The 25,986-nt window shown below is 36.9% G+C and overlaps 1 protein-coding gene across 1 annotated transcript; it reads left to right on the top strand.

Moving 5' to 3' along the window:
- The first annotated feature begins 6,674 nt into the window (after positions 1 to 6,674).
- LOC127495321 (alpha-2-macroglobulin-like) lies at positions 6,675 to 19,457 on the top strand. The gene is made up of 34 exons (XM_051862075.1): positions 6,675 to 7,002; positions 8,383 to 8,563; positions 8,676 to 8,832; positions 9,612 to 9,664; positions 9,769 to 9,789; positions 9,973 to 10,138; positions 10,247 to 10,331; positions 11,368 to 11,479; positions 11,596 to 11,716; positions 11,830 to 11,939; positions 12,032 to 12,202; positions 12,290 to 12,523; positions 12,629 to 12,841; positions 12,936 to 13,085; positions 13,519 to 13,644; positions 13,812 to 13,899; positions 14,389 to 14,518; positions 14,744 to 14,969; positions 15,040 to 15,163; positions 15,241 to 15,362; positions 15,461 to 15,512; positions 16,001 to 16,084; positions 16,169 to 16,345; positions 16,523 to 16,598; positions 16,778 to 16,934; positions 17,188 to 17,262; positions 17,360 to 17,522; positions 17,607 to 17,800; positions 17,893 to 18,105; positions 18,221 to 18,339; positions 18,645 to 18,726; positions 18,810 to 18,893; positions 18,987 to 19,092; positions 19,217 to 19,457. The coding sequence occupies exons 1-34, from the start codon at positions 6,917 to 6,919 to the stop codon at positions 19,255 to 19,257; spliced, it is 4,299 nt and encodes a 1,432-aa protein (XP_051718035.1). The 5' UTR covers positions 6,675 to 6,916; the 3' UTR covers positions 19,258 to 19,457.
- The last annotated feature ends 6,529 nt before the right edge of the window (positions 19,458 to 25,986 follow it).

The raw sequence follows: 25,986 nt of genomic DNA, 5'->3' as shown, positions 1-25,986 counted from the left end.
ACTTGTTCACAACTACATTTCTCATTTGTACTGCATCTTTACTACAAGTGAATTTATAAGTATACTAGTAGTTTACTATTTTAATACTTGTAGTACGTTTTTTTTGTTTATGAAAGAACACTTTGATGCGTACTCTCAGTACTCAACTACTAGTTTAGTAGTTTTATATTGCAAGGAGTTTTCTTTAAGTGAACATAACATCATACTTATAGTTTACTATTAATATATTATTTTTGCACTTTAACCCATTAACTGTCACGATCCCGCTGACGGGACGCCTTCCAGCCAGCACACCCATGCCCCACATGGTTTAGCCCAGATGAAATGAACACTGTTCAGTGTGCACACTACAGGCTGTTAAATGTAACATTGAATCAGTGTTGGAGTTAATAAGATAATTAAGCAATTAATTAAGTGATGATTGAGCATTATTGAAGATAGTTGCTATTAACAAGCAGAATCAATGAAAGAAAGAGAAACACAAGAACTACAACTGACTTCAGCCACAGCCTTAGATAAAAGAAGACATTAAATGTCTCAAGATCTCAGCAGAGGAGGATTAAACAACTCCATATACAGAAGCTCTTATTGAGAATTAAGAGAGAGAGAGCTTTTTTGTTGTTGATTGTTTGTTATTGAAATTTGTTTGTTTTTTATGTTACCATCATGGTGATCAGTATTTACTTTAGTTGGGTAGTTTGGCTTGTCTTTATAATGGTAGAGTTTCTCTGGCTGCTGTAACTGAGCTTGTTGTAGCAAGAGAAAACACCATATGATGCTATGGCAGCTTCATGATAATAATGTAATTATTGTGTAGTAGCTTAATTCACTGATCTAATGGTTAAGTTTAATATGAGCAATCTCTTACTAACTTTGTTTTATAGTGATTCTAGTAAAGGTCCAACACAGTTTTAATCAGCAAATCTGAATGAGTTTTAAAACTGATTGTACACTAAACATTTTAAACTACAGTGATTTTTACTCACACACATACATCTAGAATCAGCCTATGAATCTCAACAATGGTGGCGTGCTTAATGCCGCAATGCATTCTTTTACTGAAGGCGAGTGCTAGGTCAGAATATTCCACAGGGATGTTGGGTTCAATAGGACCAGATTCATGGAATGATATGGATTGAACTGGTAATGGGTTGACTGGTTTCAGGCAAAGTTCATGACAGGCTGAATCCCACTGAACAATCTGTCCCTCTTTCCACGAGATGTGTGGGTTGTGTCTCCTGAGCCATGGGAGACCGAGAATGACTGGGTTATTGGGTGAGTGAATGACGTAGAATCTGATTTGTTCATGATGTAAGGCTCCTACTTGTAGATGAATTTCTCCTGTGATGTGCGCCACTCTCCCCTCTCCTATGGGTCACCCATCTAGCGCCTCCACTGTCAATTGAGAGTTACAGATGGTTAGTGTGATATTGTGCTCCTGAATGAACATGTCTGACATGAAATTACCAGCTGCCCCAGAATCAATTAATGCGCAAGTGGATATGCAATGACCATTAATCGATATTTGTACCGGTATCTTGAGGCTGGTGGAGGAATAGTTCGTGGTTGACTTGGAATTCACCGATTTAGAATTAGATGGGTTTGGCCGGATGGGGCAGTTGATCTTGAGATGACCAGCTTGGCCGCAGTAAAGACACAGGTGAAGTTGCGTCCTTCTCTCCCTTTCCTCCGGTTTGAGCGGGGTATAACCGAGCTGCATGGGTTCAGGAGCGTGGCTGACTGGTGTTTGGAGAACTGGTGACCGAGCTGGTCGTCGTGAACGAAGCAAGTTGTCAATCTGGATAGCCAGCTCGATGAATTCATTAAATGTTCTTCCCTCATCACGGCATGCTAGTTCGGCCTGAAGTTCTAGGGACAGTCCTTTACGAAATAACAGTTTCAGCGTGTCATCAACCCAGTTAGTTTGAGCAGCCAGAGTACGAAAGGACAGGGCATAGTCGGCAGCGGAAGTTCTGCCCTGGCATAGAGATAGTAGTTGGTCCCCGGCACTCTTACCTCCCGTGGGGTGTTCAAAGACCTCTCTGAAGCGTTGGAGAAATGAAGAGAAGGTGGGAAACGTGGAGCCATCCTCTCTCCATACTGCTGTGGCCCAATCCAATGCGTGTTCAGTCAGCAGCGAACAGACGAAAGAGATCCGGCGAGAGTCAGTGGGATACAGGGAGGGTTGTTGATTGACGAAGAGTGAGCATTGAAGCAGAAACCCCTTACATTTAGCTGGATTGCCGTCGAACTTCTCAGGGAAAGCGAGTCGCGGGTTCACTGCAGTGGCGGGAATGAAGGCCTGACTGGCGGGAGCAGAGGGCTGAGTGGCGGCGGCCTCGGCGGGACTGAATCAGAGGCTTTGCAGAGTTTTGACCAGCTCCTCAGTAAGGGAAGTCAGCCGATTTAGTTGATGCTAGTGTACAGCGAGCTGATTGGCCTGAGCAGACAGCTCAGTGGTGAGCTGCACGATGGCTGCTGGATCACTGTTTGGCGAAGTCTTCTGTAATGAAGAGTCAATGGAGTGGGGATCCATTTGCAGCTTTTATTAAGAACAGTATCAACAAGGCAAGGGCAAAGGCAGAGTCGTAAACGGGGACAGGCAATGGTCGAGGCAGGCGGCAGACAGACAGAGTACAGGTCACAGGCAAGGATCAGGGCAGGCAGCAAACAAACACAGTCCAGTAAACAGGCAAGGATCCGGGCAGGCAGCAGAGAATCACACGGGGATAGTCCAATCAGCAACAGTAATAACAATCCACAGAAAACGTTCAGAAATTATCACCAAGGCAAATCAAGACTTCGCGGTCGGTGTGTCGGTGTGTGTGTCTGTCTGTGTGTGTGTCTGTCTGTGTGTCTGTGTCTGTCTGTCTGTCTGTCTGTCTCTGTGTGTGTGTGTGTGTGTGTGTGTGTGTCTGTCTGTCTGTCTGTGTCTCTGTGTGTTTGCGTGCGTGCGTGCGTGTGTGCTGCTTAAATAGTGTGAGAGTGATGTGGTGCAAGTGTGTGCAGAATTAGTCTCAGGAATGAGGGCCTATGGGAAATGTAGTCCAAATGGAAAAAGTCAATAGGTGAAGGCTCCCTCCGGTGGTGCGGGGGAAGAAGTGCGGGAGCCTCACTTATGACAATTATAGTATATTTTGTCTGTGCTATAATTAATAAACAAAAAAAGAGGCGTTTTATGATTTTGATCAGTTTTATTCTTTCAGGAGACACAAGACTCTATTACAATCTAGAACATCCTCCTGATTTGTATAATTCCTTATATGTGCATCATTTTTTGTCACCTGTGTTGAGCATCACCTCAGCATCACCCGTCTGCCTCCTGGCGATGTGATGCCAGCTGCTGCTGCTGCTGCTCACTAATCTTCAACAGAAACTGAAACAAAAAAATTACTGTTTATACACACAGTTTTTGCACTGTAATAATACCCATTGTACAAATGTTGATTTACTGAAATGGCAATTCTGTTCAAGTTTGCATACTTGCAGACAGCTATGCAGTGTGCACAGCTTGTCATATCCCAAACGTATAGTTTTTACCTTTTTTTTTTTTTTGGTCAAATAATAGTTTATCATATTGGTTGCTGTGCTTTCACATTTTAAAATAATAATAATTCTATCACAAATGAGTATAAGCATTGTAAATGCAGTAATACAGTTTATACAAACCAAACGCAGAGTCCTCTCCTCTTGTGCGTCCTCCCCATTGCAATAATCACTTTAGCTTCGCTTTCAAAGATCTCTTTTATCGATGCCATCGATGCTTTTCCGTTGCTAGACATGATTTTTAAACTGTCCATAAACTATAAATCCTCACTGAATGTAAGATAACTGAATGTGAGAGATCAGCCTGTGTCAAATTTCTCAGTTTCTGAATGGACGGTTGGCTTGATTGACATGTCCCCACGAACACTAACTTCCGGGCATGATTTATATACCATCGACATGTCCTCAGAAAACGTCAGCACACTTTGATCGATGGTTTGGAGATCGCGTGTTTCTCCGTTCGAGAGCGCATTTCCTGTTCTGCACATCTGCGACAAAACAGTTGATTATTTACGAACGAAAACTCACAGAAACGCGAAAATGGTCTCATTTGAAAGAAAATATCCTTGATACTGTTTTAGTTTGATACTGACTTAAGCAGCCCTTATCAAAAGTGCGGGGGTCAATTTCTGTCTTTTTAAAACTGCGGGGGTCCTGACCCCCCTGTCAACGGCGCGCCTGTGTAGGACCATTCATGGGAAGATATTCTTTGTCTTGATTGATGCACATTCAGAATTACCAGATACAAATAGAATGGGCTCTTCCAGTGAAGAATCTCAAGCCAGCTGTGGTCAAAGTGTACAATTACTACCAAACAAGTCAGATTTAATATACCAGTGTTTAATGTTTTGATCATGTGATGCACATTGTTTATTCAGATTTATTTCATGTACAGGATTCCATTGTTATATGAATGTGAACATCTTCCTTTTCATTCAGGTGATCAGGCAGAGTACTCCTTCCATTGTGAATGAAGCTGCTGAAGTGCGTCACTTCATAGTTCAGCTTGGATAAAGATGTTTGAGCACTCTAAAGTTTAAAATTATAATGTTTATTCTTTATCCTGGACAAAATTATTTCCAGTCCATCAGCCCAAATGTGAATAAACCTCCAAATCCTCGTAAATTTTTGGTCACGTCTCTTGAGAACTTGACTAATCAATTCACAATGCATATGATTATTAAAAGTAATGAAAACAAGTTATGGTGAGCTGGTTGAACTGTTGAATGTGTAAGTAGCTACATGCTATGGCAACATTTCATAATCAGATGAGATTATTATGATCTGATCTTGACACACTGTAAGAGGGCAGTTTATACCCATTGTAGGTCCTCATGCTGTAGCATATTTCATCAATAATATCAATAACAAATCACTCAAAGTCATTGAGAGGGCAGAAACTTCACTCATCCCATCACAGCCAGGTAATCAGGAAAAAACAGACTGTTATTCCTAAAAAACACAAGAACCATAATTAATATCAGAAAGTTTGCCAAACCTTGTGCTTTTCCAGCCTCTGCTTCGCACCTGCCGAGCTGCATATCCATCCCAATGTTACAAATAATATTTTTTACTAACATTATAAGTGGATCCCAGGCAGAAAAACAAACATGGTAAAATCTTAATCATGGTGAAGAATCTCAAGTAAAAGTATAATTTAATTGCTTATTAAATAGATTTTCTTGACAGATTTTAATGATAAAACCCTTTTAGACAGTATAAGATCAAGCGATTTGCAAATACAAACAAACATCTGCAGTAACTCTCTCACTCTGACTGAGTGAGTGTAGGTGATTCTTGACCCTTGATTTCAGTATTGTTTGTGGAAACAGGTCAGTAGCCTCCTAGATAGTATCAATGATTGAAATAATGTTGAATCAATGTTAATGTGTCAACGTTAACTGCATTGAATCAATGTCACTTTTGCACCCGCAATTAATGTTGAATCAATGTTAAAATTTCAACAAAAAATCAATGGTAATGGCATTGAATCAGGGTTACAATGTGATGTTGGTTCAACATCATGCTTACACTCAGAAAATGAAACACAAATACAACTGACTTAAAGCTACACAGCCTGAAATCAACTGAAGATAAAAGAAGACAATAAATCTCTCAAGATCTCAGCAGAAGTTCTTTTTGAGAATTAACAGAGGTTTAGATGTTGATGTTTTATTGAAAATGTTTGGTCACCATTTTGGTGGTCAGTGGTTCCTTTAGTTGGCAGTTTGACTCTTGCCTTTTTGTGTGAGTTTGTGGTCTTTGTAACAGTGTTTACCAAAACACATCCTTTATTGCAAACAAAATGATAGAGTGATATAGTTTTCATCATAAAGCAAAGAGCGTATTTGTTTTTAATAAGTAACATTCACCAAAAATAATTTCTTGCTACAGATCAGACATTCTGAATCTTGACTTTTAAGGTGCATTTAAAAAAAAAAAAAAAATTCTTTAGACACACAGACATCAAGAATCAGCATATGAATCTCAACAATGGTGACATCCTTCAGCTGGGAGACACCATAGGTTACAACTCATGACTCCCAGCATGCATTGCGGCATGAAGGATGTCACCATTGTTGAGATTCATATTTATCTTCTACGTGCACAATAGCTTCATATTTATACCTGTGAAGGATTAGATGCGCTACCGCGGCGCGTGATGAAGGGAACGTCTGCCAATTCTACCAAGTAATTAAAACGTATAATTTGTATTCAATACAATGACTTTGTTTAACATTTAAAAACAGACACGTTCAAATTCCAAAGCTTGTTAGTTCATGTTGGTAAGACTGACAAGCTTTGGAATTTGAACATGTCTGTTTTTAAATGTTAAAAGTAATTTTAATGAATCCAAATTATACGTTTTAACCACATGGTGGAATTGGCAGACGTTCCCTTCATCATGCGCCATGGTAGCGCGTCAAATCATTCACAGGTATAAATATGAAGCTATTGTGCACATAGTTGATTTTGAATTAATATTTCATGTCGATATACAATGTTTACATACTGTTGAAACTAATCGTGGTATTGATATCACTGTCGACTCTATAGAATATTGGCAAGGAAAACTAACTTTACCGAGCTCTGAGAGCTCCCTAGTGGTCGGGAGCATTTCCGTTGCGTTGTGACTCGATTTCGTTGTGTTGTGAACTTATGTTTGCTTTTTTAATTTCGTTGTGTTGTGCACTACTGGGCCACCATATTTAGTAGTGCTAATCTAGCAAAGTTTTTAAACTGCATTGCATACATGGTTGAATCATTAATCAGATGATCAATACAAATGTTTTGAAGGACTTCTTTTAGCATGAGAGTCCCTTTAGAGACGGTCCAGTTCATCTCATGACCTGGGTGAGCGCTCGTCGTTATGACTCTGAATTTCAGCTGCTGTTGGAAAGGGCTTTTTCTGCTCTCTTTCCTCCTGCTCCGTGTCAATGGACAAACATCAAGGCCGTAAGTTTTTAACAATTTCTACTAAGGAAGTCAGTCAGAGGCTTTTTAACCCAGTCAACAATTTGGTCCCACAGTGATCTTACCATGATCTCCTAGGATACTCATGATGTGGTCACAATGTGAGGTCACAGCGCACTCACTGTGTGCTCAAACTGTGAGCTTACACACTGTAAAATCTAATTAGTTAGACTTACTTAAAAAGGCATGCAAGCAGATTGCCTTGAAAAAAAAAAACTAAGTGAAATAGGAATAGTATGTTGTACTAACAAATGCTTAGTTAGTACAGTTCACTTGGACAAGTATTTTAGTACCTAAAAAGAACTGTAGAGATTACTTGATAATTTACTTTAAATAAAATTTGTTACCATGTGTTTTGCATGCTGATTGTTGAAGTCTCTGTGTGACTCAATTAAAAGTTTCACAAGGTGTTTTTGATATGACTGTTAGCAATGAAATTGTAAAACATCATTATTCAGCATGCAAAATAGACGAGTTAATGATATAGTTAGAAGTTAGGTCATCTTTTAAAAGCAACCTATTTATTTCTCCCTTTGAAATTAATAATATAATATACAATGCAAAAAGAAATCTTATTATTTATAACAATAATAATATTTCTTATTGCATTGGTGCATCAATAGGTAGAGAATTACAATAATATAAACAAAGTTCCAAATGCCCAACCAAAGGGAACACTAATCATCATAATGGTGAGTTCAAACAAAAAAAAATTAAGGAAAATCAACATCAATTTATTAAGTCAGCTTATGTGATGTTCTCTCAAATTTTTAAGTTGTATTGACAATTCAACATTCAAGATAATGTTAACAATTCCACGCTGAGTGCAGAGCACCACTGTATAGCACAAACAGTTTGCTAACAAATCCTACAGTATCCACATTTTTCCATGTTTGAGAAACAGGAATGTCCCCCAGTGACTGATTTGAATCGCCTTCTCTCAAACTGCTCAATATGTTGAATTCACAGTGAGCTCACATATTACTCACACTGTGAGTATCAAAGTATGAGATATGAGAATGGTGGGATGTCACTATGATCATCGCATAATCTCACATGTTGACTGGGAAGTGTGATAAATTATTAGTATACCATTACCATGTTTGAAAGACAACCTAAGGCATGTAAAAGATAATTCATAATTAATGAGTGTATTTTTAAGGGCAATATTGTTCTGGATAAACATGAAAAGTAATGAATTAAGTCACCAGACTTCATTAATCTTGTATTCTCACTTCTCAAGGTCTATAATTGATCAATAGCAAATGAACTTTTTAGATTTTCACTCCCAGTTTAATTTTATGTATTTCTTATTGTATCTAACTACTTAGGCAATATTGAATGATCATTATCTCTCTGCAGATATTTCATGGTGACATTTCCTGCAGTGATTGAGTCTGGATCTGAGGCCAAACTGTGTGCAAGTCTTCTCAAGCCTAATGAAAGCCTTGTCATGAACATTCATCTGGTTCATGGTAACCAGAGCACTTTACTGCTGCAGGAGAAAGATGAGGAAGAGTTTCATCGCTGCTTTAACTTCAAGGTCTGCCATTAGCACATTATTATGAATATGTAATTAAATATATTAGTTTCATCATAATGCATCTAGTTTTTGTGATGGCAGGTTGTGAATACAGGATATTATTTCTCATCAGGCTCCTCTGGTCGAAGCAGAATCTGTGCAGAAAATGAAGGTTGAACTTCAGGGAGAGACTTTCAAGATGACTGAAGAGAGAAAAGTCATGTTCAAGCCTTACCATCCTCTGACCTTTATCCAGACTGATAAACCCATCTATATTCCAGGACAGACAAGTGAGCTGTGATTGTTTCAAAGGCTAAATCAAAGGCTAAACCTCAGTAAATAATGCTGGTGTCATTGACATCTAAACCTTGATCGCAGCTGATGTAGAAAATATACATTAATTAAAGCAAGTTATGATCATGAATTACAAATAAATTACAAATGTTGCACAAACCAGCAGATGGTAAAAGAGTGTACACAAGTAAACAATTCAATTTACAAACTTGTAAACAGAAAAGAGGAGCAGAAGATAAGATAAGGAAATCAAATAAGGATAAGGAGCTTTGGAAACATGAGTGTCATCTAGTGTGTGTTTGAGCAATATTGTAATTACAAATAACTGACAAAGTAAATCTCTTGATATCAGTATCTGTACAACTTTATATTATATGAAGTCTAGAGATACTACAGATCAGGGGTGTCTAACTCAGTTTCTGGAGAGCCACAGCTCTGCAGAGTTTAGCTTCAACCTTAATTAAATGTACCTGATTCAGCTAATCAAGTCCTTCAGGTTTGTTTGAAAACTAGTGCAGTGTGTTGAAGCAGAGTTGGGACTAAACTCTGTGGCCCTCCAGGAGTTTGACACTCCTGCTATAGATCGTTACATGATAATAGTTTTCTGGTATAGGCCTACTTGATTCTAACTGGTCAGCTGCTGCAAACTGGACAGAATTTACAGCAGCAGCCATTTACAGGAGTGAAATACTGACCGTAAGCAGTTTCCCCTTACATAAGAGCTGAAGATGTCAAAAGTGGATTTTTTTTTTAAATTTACATTTCTATTTTACAGTAAACTTCAGAGTTGTTACCATGGATACAAACTTCACACCTCTTGATCAGCAGGTCTGATGTGTTTATCTTGCAACTTTATGTATTTTTGAATACACGTTTAATAAATAAATACATTTTTGGCTTTTAATCTTTAATTACTATTTGCTCTTTTACAGTATAGTAGAGTGGTTCTTGAGGTAAGAACACACAACCATCTGTGCAGTCATAACAAACACACATTTAAAATCTTATTAAAACTATACAAATCATGTTATGTGCAATATTTTCAGTAGGCTAATTAAACATTTCTTCACTGATAGTCAGGATATGTGTAGCTGACTCTAACTAAATATCTGCACTGTGTCTTTGGTTTTAAACAGGACAGTCGAGGTAACCGGATTGGTCAATGGACAAATGTTTCTTCAACAAGGTGGATTTTGCAGCGTTCTTATGAATTAAACCCAGAGGCCCGTCAAGGCATGTACGAACTGAAGGCTTTTATTAGTGACAGGATGATCTCACATAATTTTGAGGTGAAAAAATATGGTAAGTCATAAAAACAAACGATTTGCAGTGCATGGGAAGAATTTCAAAATTATGTTTGTATATTAATATCTAATTTGACTACTGATACCTCTCATTTCTGACTTCTAGTTTTGCCTAAGTTTGAAGTTACTGTAAAAAGCCCAAATAAAGTAAGCGTTGAAGAAGAGGAACTGATAATTGAGGTTTGCGGAAAGTGAGTGGTTTATTTTATTTCCTGCATTAAGAGAGCAGTGTGTTCTTTCATTCTTGGCACAATTAAGTTACTTTAATTTAATTGTTAATTTAATTTTTTTTAAACTCTGGGGTCAGTTACTTACTGTAACTCCCATTTTATACTGTAAAATCTAATTAGTTAGACTTGCTTAAAAAAAAGCATGCAAACTGATTGCCTTAAAAACCAAGTAAAGTGAAATAGGATGTTGTACTGACAAAAGCTTGGTATAGTTAATTTACACAAGAGTTTTAGTAACTAAAAAAGAACTGAGATTACTTGATAATTTATTTTAAATACAATTTAATTGCTTCCATTGTTGTGTTTTGAATTCTTAAGTCTGTGTGTGACTCAAGCATGGTCAATTTTCACAAATATAGAGGGATTATATCAACCCAATTAAAAGTTTCACATGTTTCAGGTGTTTTTGACATAAGTGTTACCAATAACATTGTAAAAAAACATTATTTGACATGAAATGTAGTTATGTTATTTATCATTCATATATATATATATATTTCTCATATATATGAAGTGCCCAACCAAAGGGAACACTAATCAGAGTTCAGAGTAGTGAGTTCAAAGTAAAACATTTTAGGAAAATCTACATCAATTTATGAAGTCAGCTTATGTGATGTTCTCAGTTTTTCAGTTGTATTGACAATTAATCATTTAAGATGACTTTAGGGAATCAGTGAATGCAAACAGAGAAAATACAGAAGTGGAAGAAATTAGTGAAATGTCTATTAAGAATTGGCCTGCCTTTTTTTTTTCTGCTTGACAAAATGTTACTCAAACCAATCAATTAATCTTATCTTAACTTGGGTTTTCTGAGTACTAAAGGCATAGTATGTGAATATTACAGATTACTAGAGTTAAATTAAATTAAGAAATTAATTAAAGTTAACTAAAAAGTGTTTATTGGATTGAAAGTCCACCATTGGATTTTACAGTGTATTATATTAGTTGCTGAACTCAACCCTGGGCTGTAGATCATTTGCTTGTACCTTTTTCACAGATACACTTACGGACAGCCTGTACCTGGTAAATCATGGGTGAAAGTGTGCCGTAATAATTTGCCCTACCTTACCCATCACACCAATCCAGTGTGTTTAGAGGAAACCATTGAGGTGTGTGAGTTGAAACACAGTACAAGTAAAAAATGGTACATTATCCTTCCTCCATTTATCCAGTTAAACCACTCATTAGTTAATATGCTATGTTTGTGTTCATTCATTATAATTAGATAAAAAAGACAGGCTGTGCCATCCATACCTTAGATGCATCAGTTTTTTTGAACGCCACACTAAACGGCAGGCTGGAGAATTCTCTTCGTGTTGAGGCAATGGTTACAGAAGAAGGAACAGGTGAGCTGCTGGATTTGGTCAGATCCCCGTTACATACATTTCTTGAATTTCTCATTTTTGATGTTTTACTTTGATTTGAATAAATAATTATTCTGGTGTTTTACTATTTACAGAGATCACCATGACAAAATCTGAATCTGTATCTCTCACTTATGAAATTGGTAAAGTCACATTTACTGACCTGCCCAAAACATATGAACATGGATCAGTTATAGAAGGAAAAGTAAGTCTAAACTCAGTTTGTTTCAGTTTAACACCAATTATATGTACAGAATTATTCCTTAATTTATTCTTTCAAAATCATATTTTCTACAGATCAAACTCTCAGATTTCAAAGACGCACCAATTCAAAACAAAGAGGTTTATCTTATGGAGGGTCACACTTGGTCCCCAAAACTGCTTCTAAATCTCACTACAGACAGCGATGGACTGGCCATCTTCTCTTTTAATACATCCAGTCTTTCTAAAAGTGATATTAATCTGATTGTAAGAGAGTTTGTGTTCAATTAGTTTACTTTTTTTTAGAAGAGTTCAATTTCATGACTTATTTCTGATTCTTTGTTCACTTGTCAGGCCAGTGTCTATCCAGAGGTCCATTATTATGGCCACAACAGGCCTTACATCTCTGCAGATATAAAACCAGTTCGGCTCTTCCAGCCTGCTGCTCCATTCAGTCCAACACTAAGTGAACTGATTATAGAGAATACTGAGCAACCATTAAAGTGTGACTCTGAGTTTACAGCCACCGTCAGGTATTATTTTGTTGGAGAGACTGTTGAAGACTTCAAAACTGACATTGTCTATATGGTGAGAACATGTGCAGTGTACATTATTACAGAGATGTTTTTGTTTAACAGTGTTAACTGGCTGCACTAGTCAGTTTGTTATCAGAGTGTCATCTGTCTGTTTCAGGTCTTGTCCAGAGGAGTGATTGTTCATCATGGATATGAGAAGGTTGAAGTGAAATCTTCTAATGGAGTAGCAAGTGGCACAATGTCATTCAAACTGTCTATTAGTGCAGATCTGGCTCCAGTAGTGCAGATTCTGGCGTACTGTGTTCTGCCCAGTGAAAATTTTGTTGCTAGTAGCAAAAATTTCGACATTGAAAAGTGTTTCAAAAACAAGGTATGTATTGTAGCTTTAGAACTGTAATTAAAACCTCTTTAAACTGTATTACTGACTAACTTCTAAAATAAACCCTATTGACTGTATGTCACAGGTGTCTCTGCAGTTTTCTCCTGCTAAAGTAGTTCCTGGTGAGAAAAACACTCTCCAGCTCTCAGCTCAGCCTGGTTCACTGTGCGGCCTCAGTGCTGTAGATCAGAGCGTCCTGATCCTGAAGCCAGGAGAACGTCTGGATACTGACAAGGTGTAGATGCTTCAAAATTCAGTATTGATTAACTGTGTCTTCATAGTGGGAATCTACAGTGTGAATCTAGTGATAACAGACTTTAGTTATTACTGCTATGATCCATCAGTGTTTAAACTGACATCCCGATCTCAGGAGATTTAACATTAATCTTCATTCTTTCTCACCAAAATAGAATTAATGTTTTCTTGTAAAATACATGAATTATTTAGTGTTGAATTTTTAGAAATCATACTAATACACTCTAAAAAATGCTGGGTTGTTTTATCCCATGTTTCGGCCAAATATGGACAAACCCAACCGTTGGGTTTTAAATTTAATTTAAAAACTTAAACCAACGGTTTGGTTTGTCCATATTTGACCCAAACATGGGTTGAAACAACCCAACCCAGCATTTTTTAGAGTGTAGAGTGTGAACGTGGTCCCGTCACAGATCTTCAACCTGCTGCCAGTGCAATCGGGGTCATATTACCCTTATACTGTTGAAGATGAGCAGAAGTGTCTGCATGTGAGACCCCATCGAGCTGTGCCGACAGACGACGCCTATGAATCCTTCAAGGTAACAGGTGGATTATATGTGTGGCAGTGCAGTAGATAATGATTGGGAGAGTATATACTGCACATGCGCAAGTAAATGCATAAAAAAGTCCTCTTGATTACACTGACAATTAAAAGTAATTTGAATTTTCATGACTTTTACTGTGGTTCATCATTGCCACTTGACAGAGAGTGGGATTGAAGATGGCAACAAATTTGGATGTGCGAGTCCCTCAGTGTCTGTCATACAGAGGCTTGACGTATCGCCAATACTATGGTGAAGTTACATGTACTGTTATTACAATCCAAGCTGTAATGTTTAAATATGTAGGTACTTGTAATGAAATATATTTCAAAAAATAAAATATGTACAATTTGTGAAATTGTGAAACTTGTACAGTTCCACAGTTATACTGATGTAGTAGGAAAAAGACAAAGTTTTTTTCTGGGGTTATTAGTTAACTTTGAATCAGTGTTATTATTGGTAACAAAAACTCATAAAACTTAACTATATAATTTTTGTAAAATAAAATTACCACATTAACTTTGGCAGCCCTAAAATACTAAAACTAAAATAAAAACTAAATAAATGGAAACTATAAAATTCTGAAACCACAAAATCTGTATATGAAAATAAAGTAATGTGTATGAAAATGATGATCTGTCTTCTGTTTGCTGTTCATTTCAGACTGAGTATAGAATTGATTATTTTGACATGCTTTTCACATACATATCACTTAAAACTACAATATATAATTTTTTCCAGGGATTGCATATGATTATGCTGATGAGTCAGTGATGTATTATGAATTGGATACAACTGACACAGATTCTCCAGCAGTGACGATTCGGACCGTCTTTCCAGAAACGTGGATCTGGGAACTTGCTAAAGTGGGGTATGTGAAGCATAATCAGTGCATTTAACATCATATTTATCTTATTACTTATCTTTAATATCTTTAACATCTCCCCTCATGCCCACAGGACAGAAAATACCTTGCTTGCTTTGCAGATTCTGAATCCAATTTTTTTTATCATCTGTGTGCTGAATGATGTTATTTATTACAGGAAAAATGGCCGAGTCAGAATCAGATATGCCTATTTTTGTAATTCCTCCACAGGGACTCTGGATCAGCTCAGGTTCCTGTCACAGTTCCTGACACCATCACCTCTTGGGAGACGGAGGCCTTCTGTCTGTCCTCTGAAGGTCTGGGTCTGGCTCCTCCTGCTCAGCTGACAGTTTTCCAGCCCTTCTTCCTGGAGCTCTCTCTGCCTTACTCCATCATCCGTGGGGAGATCTTTGAGCTGAAGGCCACTGTCTTCAACTATCTGTCCAAGTGCATCATGGTGAGATTTCACACTCAGTCTTATCAAATCATATCAAATATGCCACTAATCATGTGTGGTTGATTGACAGGTTAAAGTGACTCCAGCTCCTTCCTCAGACTACACTCTCAAAGCCTCTGATGATCAGTATTCATCCTGTCTATGTGCTAATGGAAGAAAAACCTTTAAATGGATCCTCACTCCTTCTGTTCTTGGTGAGTTTTCCAGTCTGAATCATTGTTTCTCAGTGTTTGTGTCTGTTGTATCTTCATGTACATGTCTTGTGTTGTAGGAGTTTTGAATATTACAGTCAGTGCAGAGGCAGAGGCGTCCCAGACTGTGTGTGACAATGAGATTGTGAGCGTCCCAGAGAGAGGACGCATTGACACGGTCACACGAAGTCTACTCGTACAGGTCAGTGCACGACAAGCAGATTTCAGACATTTATCCATGATCATCCTAGTGCTGCTTGTGTGAGTATGAAATGTGGATTTTATTGTTTTATGCTGCAGGCAGAAGGAACTGAAAAGACTGAGACTCACAGCTGGTTATTGTGTCCAAAGGGTTAGTCTGCAAATATTTAATTATTTTGGTGTACAAGCACTGATAATGCTTTTGCTTTTGTTCAGTTTTTTGGGAACCAAGCAGTGAAGCTTTTTCAACTGACAAAAAGTTGCTCAAAGAATTTTGATTTGTCAATATGTTTGGCATATACAGTCTGCAAAGACTAATTGGCTCTTTATTTTCTAAACACGAAGACAAACTTTATAAAAATTATTACACATTGCATAGAGAACATTTTGAGGTCACAGACCAAATTTGAGGACCAATAGAGGGAGCTAAAATACACAGTAACCAAAAAATTGTCTCTCTTAATTAAGAAACCTGAATTGTGGTTTTCTCCCTTTTTCCAAAGTGCTTGAATCACAATAATTCCTGCTTGTGGTTATATTATTATTATTATTGTGACTTCACAGATGATATCAGAATGGTAATTTTATAGCGTTACTCTGCTGATCACTGATATGTGTTTCTGTCTGTCTGGTTCACAGGTGACAGTCTCTCAGAGGAAGTGGCTCTGACTCTTCCTAAAGATGTGATAGACGGATCAGCCAGATCCACTGTTTCAGTCATTGGTAACATTTACAAATACAAGCAGAAATGAAGAGATTAGGTTTGGATTATAAAATGTTTTTTTTAATCTTGCATATGGTTTACAGGAGACATATTGGGTCGGGCACTGAGGAATCTTCATGGATTATTACAGATGCCATATGGCTGTGGGGAACAAAACATGGCTGTTCTTTCTCCCAATATTTACATTCTGCAGTATCTGGAGAACACGGAGCAGCTCACCTCAGCCATCCGAGAGAGAGCCACAGGCTTCCTGAAGAGCGGTGAGAGACATAAATCATGTCAAGAAAATACTAAGAATAAAAAATACTGAGATGGTTTGATACCAAATTATACATTTTTCAACACACCTGAATGTCATTCAGTAAAGTTGAATTATCAGACACACTGAGTTAACCCAAACAAACTGTTGAAGTGTTAACCATTATCACACTAAACAGGATACCAGAGACAAATGAACTACAAGCATTCTGATGGATCATACAGCACATTTGGTTATGGTGATGGGAATACATGGTAAATATATTACTTTTGTTAAAAATAAATAATATCAAGGTAATCTTTAATAATAAACCCAAGAGGATGGCACAAAAAAGGTCTCTCAGTTCAGATGATTTGTTTTTAGATTGATGATGGATGGAATTCATTGAAACACTTGATGACATATTTTTGAATTATATCTTCCACACCACCAGGTTGACTGCCTTTGTGCTGAGGTCCTTTGGCAGAGCACAGAAATACATATTTATTGATCCACAAATTATTCACAGTGCAAAGAATTGGTTAATAAGCGGACGGGATTCAGATGGCTGTTTTATCCAACAGGGAAGACTGTTCAACAACAGAATGAAGGTCTGTCAACTTCTGTCTAACCATCTCTCTATTTATCTCTCTATTTATCTAGAACACCATAGCAACCACCTAGAAATGGTCTAGTAACTATCTAGAAAACCTGGAATATATGATCTGTATGATTACATGTTTAAGTTGTTTTTTTGTTTTTTTGTTTTTTTTGAATAACATTTTGACTTTCTCTAGATGAACTTTCCAACTTTCCTTTTTGAGTGTGTTGCTTTATTTATCTTTTATTTCCCATATATTCCAGGGTGGAGTGAATGATAATGTGACCATGACTGCCTACATTACTGCATCATTGCTTGAACTGGAAACTCCAGTCACAGTAAGTTCATCTACAGGAAACACAATATAAACTCATAGAAAAATGACACTCACAGCGTCTGTTTCTCTGTTTGTTTGTTGTTGTTTTTTTGTCACAGGATCCTGTCGTCAGTAAAGGTTTGTCATGCTTGAAGTCCATCATTGAGGATGTCAAAAACACTTACACCACTGCTCTGCTCACTTACACTTTCAGTCTGGCTAGAGACACGGTCACTCGACAGCAGCTTTTCAAGAAACTGGAGGATGTTGCTATTTCAGATGGTAAGAGGTTTGTTTTTGATGACTGTTTTTTTTTTTTTTTTTTACCACTCTCAGTGAGTTACGTGTGTGTCTTTTGTCCTTAAGGGTCTCATCTCCACTGGTCTCAGTCTGCATCTGCTGATGACTCTGATTCTCTGGCAGTGGAGATCAGCTCATATGTGCTGCTGGCTGTTCTCACTGCAGATTCAGTCACTACAGCTGATCTGGGCTATGCTAACAGGATTGTCAGCTGGCTTGTGAAGCAGCAGAATGCCTATGGAGGATTCTCCTCCACACAGGTTACTCAAACTACTCCAATAAAACACACTATTGCTGAATGTGCTGGTGTGAGGGAGTAAAAGTGACATTACTGAACACATTTATTTCCCAGGACACAGTAGTGGCTCTTCAGGCTCTGTCTTTGTACGCCACCAAAGTGTTCAGCTCTGACGGCTCCAGCACAGTGACTGTCCAATCAGCAGGAGACACTCTCCAGTTTGATGTCAATCAGGACAACAAGTTACTGTACCAGGAGAAGCAGCTGCAGAGCGTTCCAGCCAAATACAGCATTGAAGTGAAGGGCTCGACCTGTGTGTCTGTGCAGGTCTGTAGTGTGTTCAGCTTCATTTACTCACACTCACTTTCTCTCTTGGCATTTTGTGGTTATTCTGCTGTGAGATGATTTATGAATGACATTTTGTTTGTGTTGACTCTCTCAGATGGCTCAGTTCTACAACATTCCCACTCCTACTGAATCTAAAACATTGAGCATTGATGCTAAGATTGAGGGAGATTGCAAAATATTGGGACAAAATTGCATTTTGAACTTCACTGTCAAGTAAGAAAATTTGAGCATGATTCTGACTTAAGATTAACTAACAAATAAATCTTTTCTGAATATTTTTAACATCTTAATAAACAAAAGCAGCATAAACTGAAATGACATATCTCAGTAGTTAAAACTGCAACACTAAATACTAACTTGAGAAACAAGAAAACATTTTGATTATTGACTCATTATGAGTGATTTGAGTGATAAAAGCTCTGTATGTGTCATGTTAATTATGCTGCCTTTTGTTCTCGCTTATTTGTAAATTTATATGAGGCATTTAAGAACCATACCTTTTCATTTTCATTTTCTAGATATGATGGTCTACAGGAAAGGACTAACATGGTCATTGTGGATATTAAACTCTTATCTGGATTCACAGCTGATACATCAATGGTGCGTTTGAGTGATTCATCACAAAATTTGTAACATTTCTAGAGTTCACTATTTAGAAATTAATCAGCACTTTTTTCCCACAGCTTGGAACTTCTCCTGGAATGTACACAACTCTTGTGGAACGGGTCGATTCTAAAGATGATCATGTTATTGTTTATTTGAAGGAGGTGAGAGAACAGCAACATATGATTTTATGTCATTAGGTAGATTCATAATTTTTTATACATTATGTCTATGACTGAGTTTCTTTCTTCTTGCAGATCCCACAAAATATTCCAATGAATTACCAGATACAAATGAAACAGGTTCTTTCAGTGAAGAATCTCAAGCCAGCTGTGGTCAAAGTGTACGATTATTACCAAACAAGTAAGATATAATATGCCAGTGTTGAATGTTTTGATCATGTGATATTGAACATTGTTTATTCAGATTTATTCCATGTACAGGTTTCTTTTGTTGTGTGAATGTGAACATCTTCCTTTTCCTTCAGGTGATCAGTCAGAGGCCGAGTACTCCTTCCACTGTGAATGAAGCTGCTGAAGTGTGTCGCCTCGTAGTTCACCTTGGCTCAAGTTGTTTTAACACGCTAATGTTTAATATTATAATGTTTATTCTTTATCCTGGACAAACCTACAAATTCTCAACAGTTTTTGGCCACGTTTCTTGAGAACTTGACTAATCAATTCACAATGCATATGATTAATAAATGTGATTAAAACAAGTTATGATGAGCTGGTTGAACTGTTGATTGTGTAAGTAGCTACATGTTATGGCAACATTTCAGAATCAGATGAGATTATGATGATATCTTGTGAAGTTTTTTAATCTTATCTTGACACACTGTAAGAGGGCAATTTATGTCCATTAGGTCCTCATGCTGTTGAATATTTATTTTATCCTTCATTATTAACTGAACAGCATCAACAAACAACAACCAAATTATGAAAAATATGAACAAATATCAACAACAAATCACTTTACCTAAAGTTATTGAGAGGTCAGAAACATCACTCATCCCATCACAGCCAGGTAAGAAAAACACAGATTATTATTCCTAAAAAACAGAAGAACTCACAATAATATATTGGGAAATTTGTCAAACCTTGTGATTTTCCTGCCTGTTTGTCGCACTTGCCGATCTGAATATCCATCCCAATGTTACAAACAATATTTTTACTAACATTATAAATTCATCCCAGGCAGAAAAATAAACATGATAAAAATTTAATCATGGTGAATCTCAAGTAAAAGTATAATTTAATTGCTCATTTAACAGATTTACTTGACAGATTTTAATAAAATATTTTCAGACACTTTTTTGGTCGCGCCCCCCTTTAAACCTTTAACCCCCCACCCCCCCTCATTATTTTATAAATATTATATATATATATTACAAATATATATAAATATTATACAGTATATGTAAGAACATATTTCATTACAATTTTTAAAAATGGAAAGATTTTTTAAATTGAAAAACTTGCAATAAAAAACATTAGTTTCACTTTGTAATGTTACTGAATCATTGAAAACAAAAGAAAATAATAGATCAGAATTTTTTATTTAAATAAACAAAAACAGTTTTGATAGCGCCTCACAAGCTCAGCTTCTAAGTCTTCTCACCGGAACGCGTACAGCAACGGAGCGCGTGCCGTTCACAATTCGGTTGTCCCAAATGGCACACTTCTATGCACTTTCGGTCTTGTGGACTTACAATGGCTGCCGCGCGCGCGTGTCCGTTAAGTCCACGAGACCGTAGGGTGTCCCATTTGTCAATTTTAGGCTTTCGAAGGGTGCTCGCGAGCGCCCTCTTTGTGGCCGATATGCGCCCTCGATGCGCACTTTTGCAAAGCCCGCACTGGTGCGACCTCCGCGGCAGACTTCTTCCCGACAGTCAAAGCGATGTTACGTCACAAAAGTGCGGGCTCATAGGAAGGCCGTGAGTGTTTAGGGTGCCATTTGGGACAGGGCCAAACGGTGCTAATATACACACACATGATATGGTGTAATACTAGTGTGTGCGCGAGTAAGTTTGAAATATGTCTTGAATGGCCTCTCATATAATACTACCAAAAAATTATAATCATAACCTTTATCTCCATACCAAAATCCCAGATGGCCAGACAGTGATTCATCTTATAAATCGTTAAAATATTAATGTCTGTGACGCTGTGAGCACGGAGACTGTTGTGTAGACTGTAAGTATTTTAAATGTTTAACTTTTTAAAATGTTAAATGTTTCATATGAATAAATAGCGCTCATAAACAGCCATCAAAATGGCATTCTCAAGTGAAACGAGCCGGGGCTTGGACCCGGAAACAGCGTTCCTTATGTCATGACTTAACAAGGGGATAGTAGCTTGTGATTCTGTCAGCTGAACGAATCGGTGCTATGGCGAGCAACTTCACAGCACAATCCCCAGAGTTAAATCAACTCTACTCAGAGTACATTTGTTCCCTCTCTAAATAGTGTTAAAATAACACTGAAGCAGAGTTAAAGTTAATGAGATAATTAAGCAATTAATTAAGTGATGATTGAGCAATAATGATAAACACCTGCTGTTAACAAGCAGAATCACTGAAGAAAAGAGAAACGCAAGAGCTACAACCGACTTCAGTCACAGCTTTAGATGAAATCAACTGAAGATAAAAATCGTTAAATCTCTGTAGATCTGATTAAACAACTCCAGAAACAGCATTACCAGCTTTATATATTACTAACCAGATTGACTTTATTTTCAAACATCTACAGTATTGAGAATCAACAGAAGTTTATTGGTCAAGAAAAGAAAAAAGACGCCACCATCATGGAAAACAGTGTTTGCTTAAGTTGGGCTCTTGACACTTGACTTTCTATGTTGGACTTTTTTCTCTAACAATGCATATGTTATTGTAAAGTAAAGAAGTTGGTGCTTTACAGTGAGCAGGTATTAGCTGCTTTTATATGATGTAGTCATTGTGAGATTGCCTGATTGCATCCTAATCAACTGATCATATATTTTGTCATTTGTATACTTTAGTTTTGCATTACCAACCCTGTGAAACTACAGCATGAGAAGAAAGAGTTGCAGCAAACAGATATATTGAGTAAAATTAAAACCATGCACTGCATAAAAAAATTTAACTACAGCACCACTTAGACACACACAGACATCAAGAATCAGCATATGAATCTCAACAATGGTGATAAAAATAAAAAAAAAATGCTTCACACTGCAATGCATGCTGGGTATTACCATAGGACAAAACTCCCATCATGCACTGCACTATGAATAATTATTGTCACCACTGTTGAGGATTGTATGCTATGTTTTCATGTATAAGCCTGAGCAGTAATAGTTGTTCATTTTTAGCGCTGAAGCATTATGGTGGCATTTGTTTAATGGAATTTTTGTTGTTGCAATAGCTGACTCTCAGTCAAGGAACCAAAGAGAAAAAGACCTCTTTGTGATGCTAATTTGAAATGGCTTTCAAGCAGCAAATTCAAGCTGATCTACTCTTTTAGTCTTTTGATTCAGCAATGTACAAGTGTTTGCTGTGAAACACTATTGCAATTGCTCAAACACAAATCATTCTAAAAGCATAAAAGGGTCAAGAGCCCAACTAAAACAAACCCTGACCACCACGACGGTGGCCAATAAACTTTTTTGACCAATAAAACACCAGCATCTAAACCTCTGTTAATTCTCAATAAGAACTTCTTTAGAAGTTTGACAAAAATAAAGTCAATCTGGTTAGAAATAAGTGAATCAGATCTTTTAATCAGATCTTGAGAGATTTAATGTTTTTTATATTCAGTTGATTTCAATTAAATGGTTTTGGCTGAAGTCAGTTGTAGTTCTTGTGTTTCTCTTTTCTTCAGTGATTCTGCTTGTTAACAGCAGGTGTTCATCATAAATGTTCAATCATCACTTAATTTATAGCTTAATTATCTCATTAACTTTAACTCTGCTTCAGTGTTATTTTAACACTTTTCAGAGAGGGACCAAATGTACTCTGAGCAGAGTTGATTTAACTCTGGGGATTTTACTGTGTTCTGTGTTGGGCTTGTTCACACAGCAGGGGCAGACTGGCCATCGGGAGTACCGGGAATTTTCCCAGTGGGCCGCTGGACAATGTGGGCCAGCCCATTGATTGCAACGTAAATGTATGAAGAGTGAATTATAGTAAATTTACGTAGGCTAGTCTATATCCTTCCGTCAGCCCTGACGAATTGTTCGCGTGGGCGCAGCCCACTTGAGGCAAAAAACTCTAATCCATTTAGTGTGCTCACGGGTCCGTGTATCTTTTGGTCATTCGTTTTTTGATTTAATATTGAAATCGGAAAATGAAACAACGGCATCTTTTTCGTTTTTCATTTTTTTCAAACAAAACGAAAAACAAGATTTCGGCTTGATTTTTCTTTTTTGTTCAGGGGTAGAAAATGAATAAACAACTTGAATATTTGATCTGTACATGTGGGCGGGAATGAAACACCCCTTTTTCGCTGATTGGTCAACCAAACATTAAACGGTGCCGTCATCAGTTCTTCCGCAGTTCAGCGCAGCAGAATAATAGTCCTTCGCTACGATGGATTTAACGCGTTTATTGCAACTAACAGTTACATTTAATCTCTTTCTCATCAAACAGCCAGACTAACGAATGGCTTGAGACACAAATCGAGGCAGAGCCTAGACAAGGCTTTCTTCTGTGTGTCCATAAATTCGGCAACTTACGCGTGTTTCTCTCAGAAATATTATCATTATACTTGTTTATCTCAGATATAATAATTTACTAAGCACCTGCACTCACTCACAACTACCTAATATCCAACACCTTTGGCACACTGTCTGTTTTATTATTGCTGACCTCCTACTTTTTTTTAAGGCAATACTCTGAGATTTGGACAATGGAGGAACTTGAAATAATATGACAGATATGAAAAGAAATGACATCGTATCGTAGTTAATGTTCACAGCACATCTATTATAGTTCTATTATGATTTTTATTCATACAACAGATGGATATCATAATGCCGTTATCCCACAGAATGTTTCAGTGATTGACTTTAGTGAAATATGAATTTGTCATAGGCTAATGATTTTAAGGTGAACTTGTTTGAATTATAAAACCCTGAAATAAGACTTTGTACAATAAACCAAAGATGAAAGGTTTTCATATTTAATGCCATCTACCAGTGTCAGAAATTAACTTTCCCATATGGGACAAATGATTTTCAGGTTGTTTTTTTTTACCTTAATATATATAATATATATAATTTCTTTCCTAATTTTATTAAATATGTATGCTATCTATAATGTTAAATTCTTAAATGTAGTCAAATAAATTAGAATAATATGACACTATAGGCTGTTATCAATTAAATCAGTAGGCCTATCAACCAACTGCATGATGCTTTCAGATGTAGCTACTTACAGTAAATACATTTACACATTAATTACAACTGTATAATATAATGAGATTAATATTTTAAACAACATTTTTATTCAGAAATATGAAATGACAAAATAAAATGGTACTTGGATTATGAAAGTAATATCGCCAGTAGGTGGCGGTAAGTCATTGTGTTAAGGAAGGAGTCGTTTATTCATTTGTCGATTCGTTCAAAACGCTGATTCATTCAGGAATAAAATCAAGTGGCTGTCCAATTAATTGGTCACTGAATCATCGTCTATATTAATGGGTTGTTCAAAGACTGTTATTCATTCAGGAATGAAACAACTCTGTGTGCCTATACTGCGAGTCAGTCGCACAACGGTTCTGTGACTTTATTTGCTTTGGAAGTTTAGTTGGCAGAGAAAATAACTGTTCTGTATGCCATCAGTTAGCCGGCCAATACTTAATATTAATTAAATAATCTCAGCGTATTGCCTAAAACAAAAGTTATTACTTCTGTTTATTTTGACTTAAATTGATACTGGTCTGGGCTTCACTATATCTCTGTGCTGTCCCGTGAGTCGCGCAGCATTGCCACACAGATTTTGATAGGTGGTCAGCAATAATAAAACAGGCAGTGTGCCAAAGGTGTTTGATATTAGGTAGTTGTGAGTGCAGGAGCTAAGTAAATTGTTATTTCTCAGATTAACTAGTATAATGATAATTATATATTTCTGAGCTATAGACGCGTAAGTTGCCGAATTTATGGACACACAGAAGAAAGCCTCTAGGCTCTGCCTCGATATGGTAGCCTATGTGTCAAGTCATTCGTTAGTCTGGCTGTTTGATGAGTAAGAGATAAAGATTAAGATTAAATGTAAATTTAAAAGAGATTATATGTAGTTGCAATAAACGTTGCAATCCATCGCAGCGAGCGAAGACTATTATTCTGCTGCGCTGAACTGCGGAAGAACTGATGACGGCACCGTTTAATATTTGGTTGACCAATCAGCGAAAAAGGGGTGTTTCATTCCCGCCCACATGTACAGATCAAATATTCAAGTTGTTTATTCATTTTCTACCCCTGAACGAAAAACAAAAAATCAAGCCGAATTCTTGTTTTTGTTTTGTTTGAAAAAAAATTAAAAACGAAAAAGGTGCCGTTTTTTCATTTTCCGATTTCAATATTAAATCAAAAAACGAATGACCAAAAGATACACGGACCCTTACTCAGTCTGTCCAAAAGCGCTCGTCAATGTCAAAATGTTTGAGATATCCAATCAAATCAAAGGAGGCGGGATTTACTGTCCACAGAAACCGAGCAGCACGGCCGAGGTAAGATAAGCAGCTGAACATGCCTACTGTTTACGATTTAAAAAAAAAAAAACTGTTAAACGACGGACATTCATTTCCAGGGATGCAAACTACTTCTAACCTTTTTGGATTGTTTTATATTTTAATGGCATTTACGTTATTCGTCACACAATGCACAAAGAAATATTAACGTAGCCTATAGTTTTCAGCATGTCAGATAAGAGTGAATGTTTGTGTAGGCCCTATCTGGATTTCTTCAGTAATTTCACAATCATTTGAAAATTATTTATATAACTCGAAATTGTCATTCTAAAACTTACACTAAACATGGCAAAACCGGCAACTTTCATATTCAAGTAGCCTATCCCGTGTTAGGAAAGTGTCTAAAATATAAAATTTTCTAATTAGTTATTTTACAGACTGGCGATCAAAAGTTTGAAATAAGACTTTTTTAATGTTTTTGAAAGAGGAAGGCAGAATTTATTTTATATTTTATTTTATAGCTGTTTTCTATGTGGATTTATTGTAAAATGTAATTTATTCCTGCGATCAAAGCTGAATTTTCAGCA

The sequence above is a fragment of the Ctenopharyngodon idella genome, chromosome 15 (assembly GCF_019924925.1).
Source record: "Ctenopharyngodon idella isolate HZGC_01 chromosome 15, HZGC01, whole genome shotgun sequence".
Taxonomy (NCBI): domain Eukaryota; kingdom Metazoa; phylum Chordata; class Actinopteri; order Cypriniformes; family Xenocyprididae; genus Ctenopharyngodon; species Ctenopharyngodon idella.
Note: the sequence above shows the minus strand (reverse complement) of the source record. Positions and strands in the feature narration are given on the sequence as shown.

Excerpts from the sequence above, each read along its gene's own strand:
- LOC127495321 (XM_051862075.1), top strand. The coding sequence starts at position 6,917 with ATGACTCTGAATTTCAGCTGCTGTTGGAAAGGGCTTTTTCTGCTCTCT. Across the intron at positions 14,519-14,743 it reads TGGGAACTTGCTAAAGTGGG|GGACTCTGGATCAGCTCAGG; the intron begins GTATGTGAAGCA and ends ATTCCTCCACAG. Across the intron at positions 17,523-17,606 it reads GGATGTTGCTATTTCAGATG|GGTCTCATCTCCACTGGTCT; the intron begins GTAAGAGGTTTG and ends TTTGTCCTTAAG.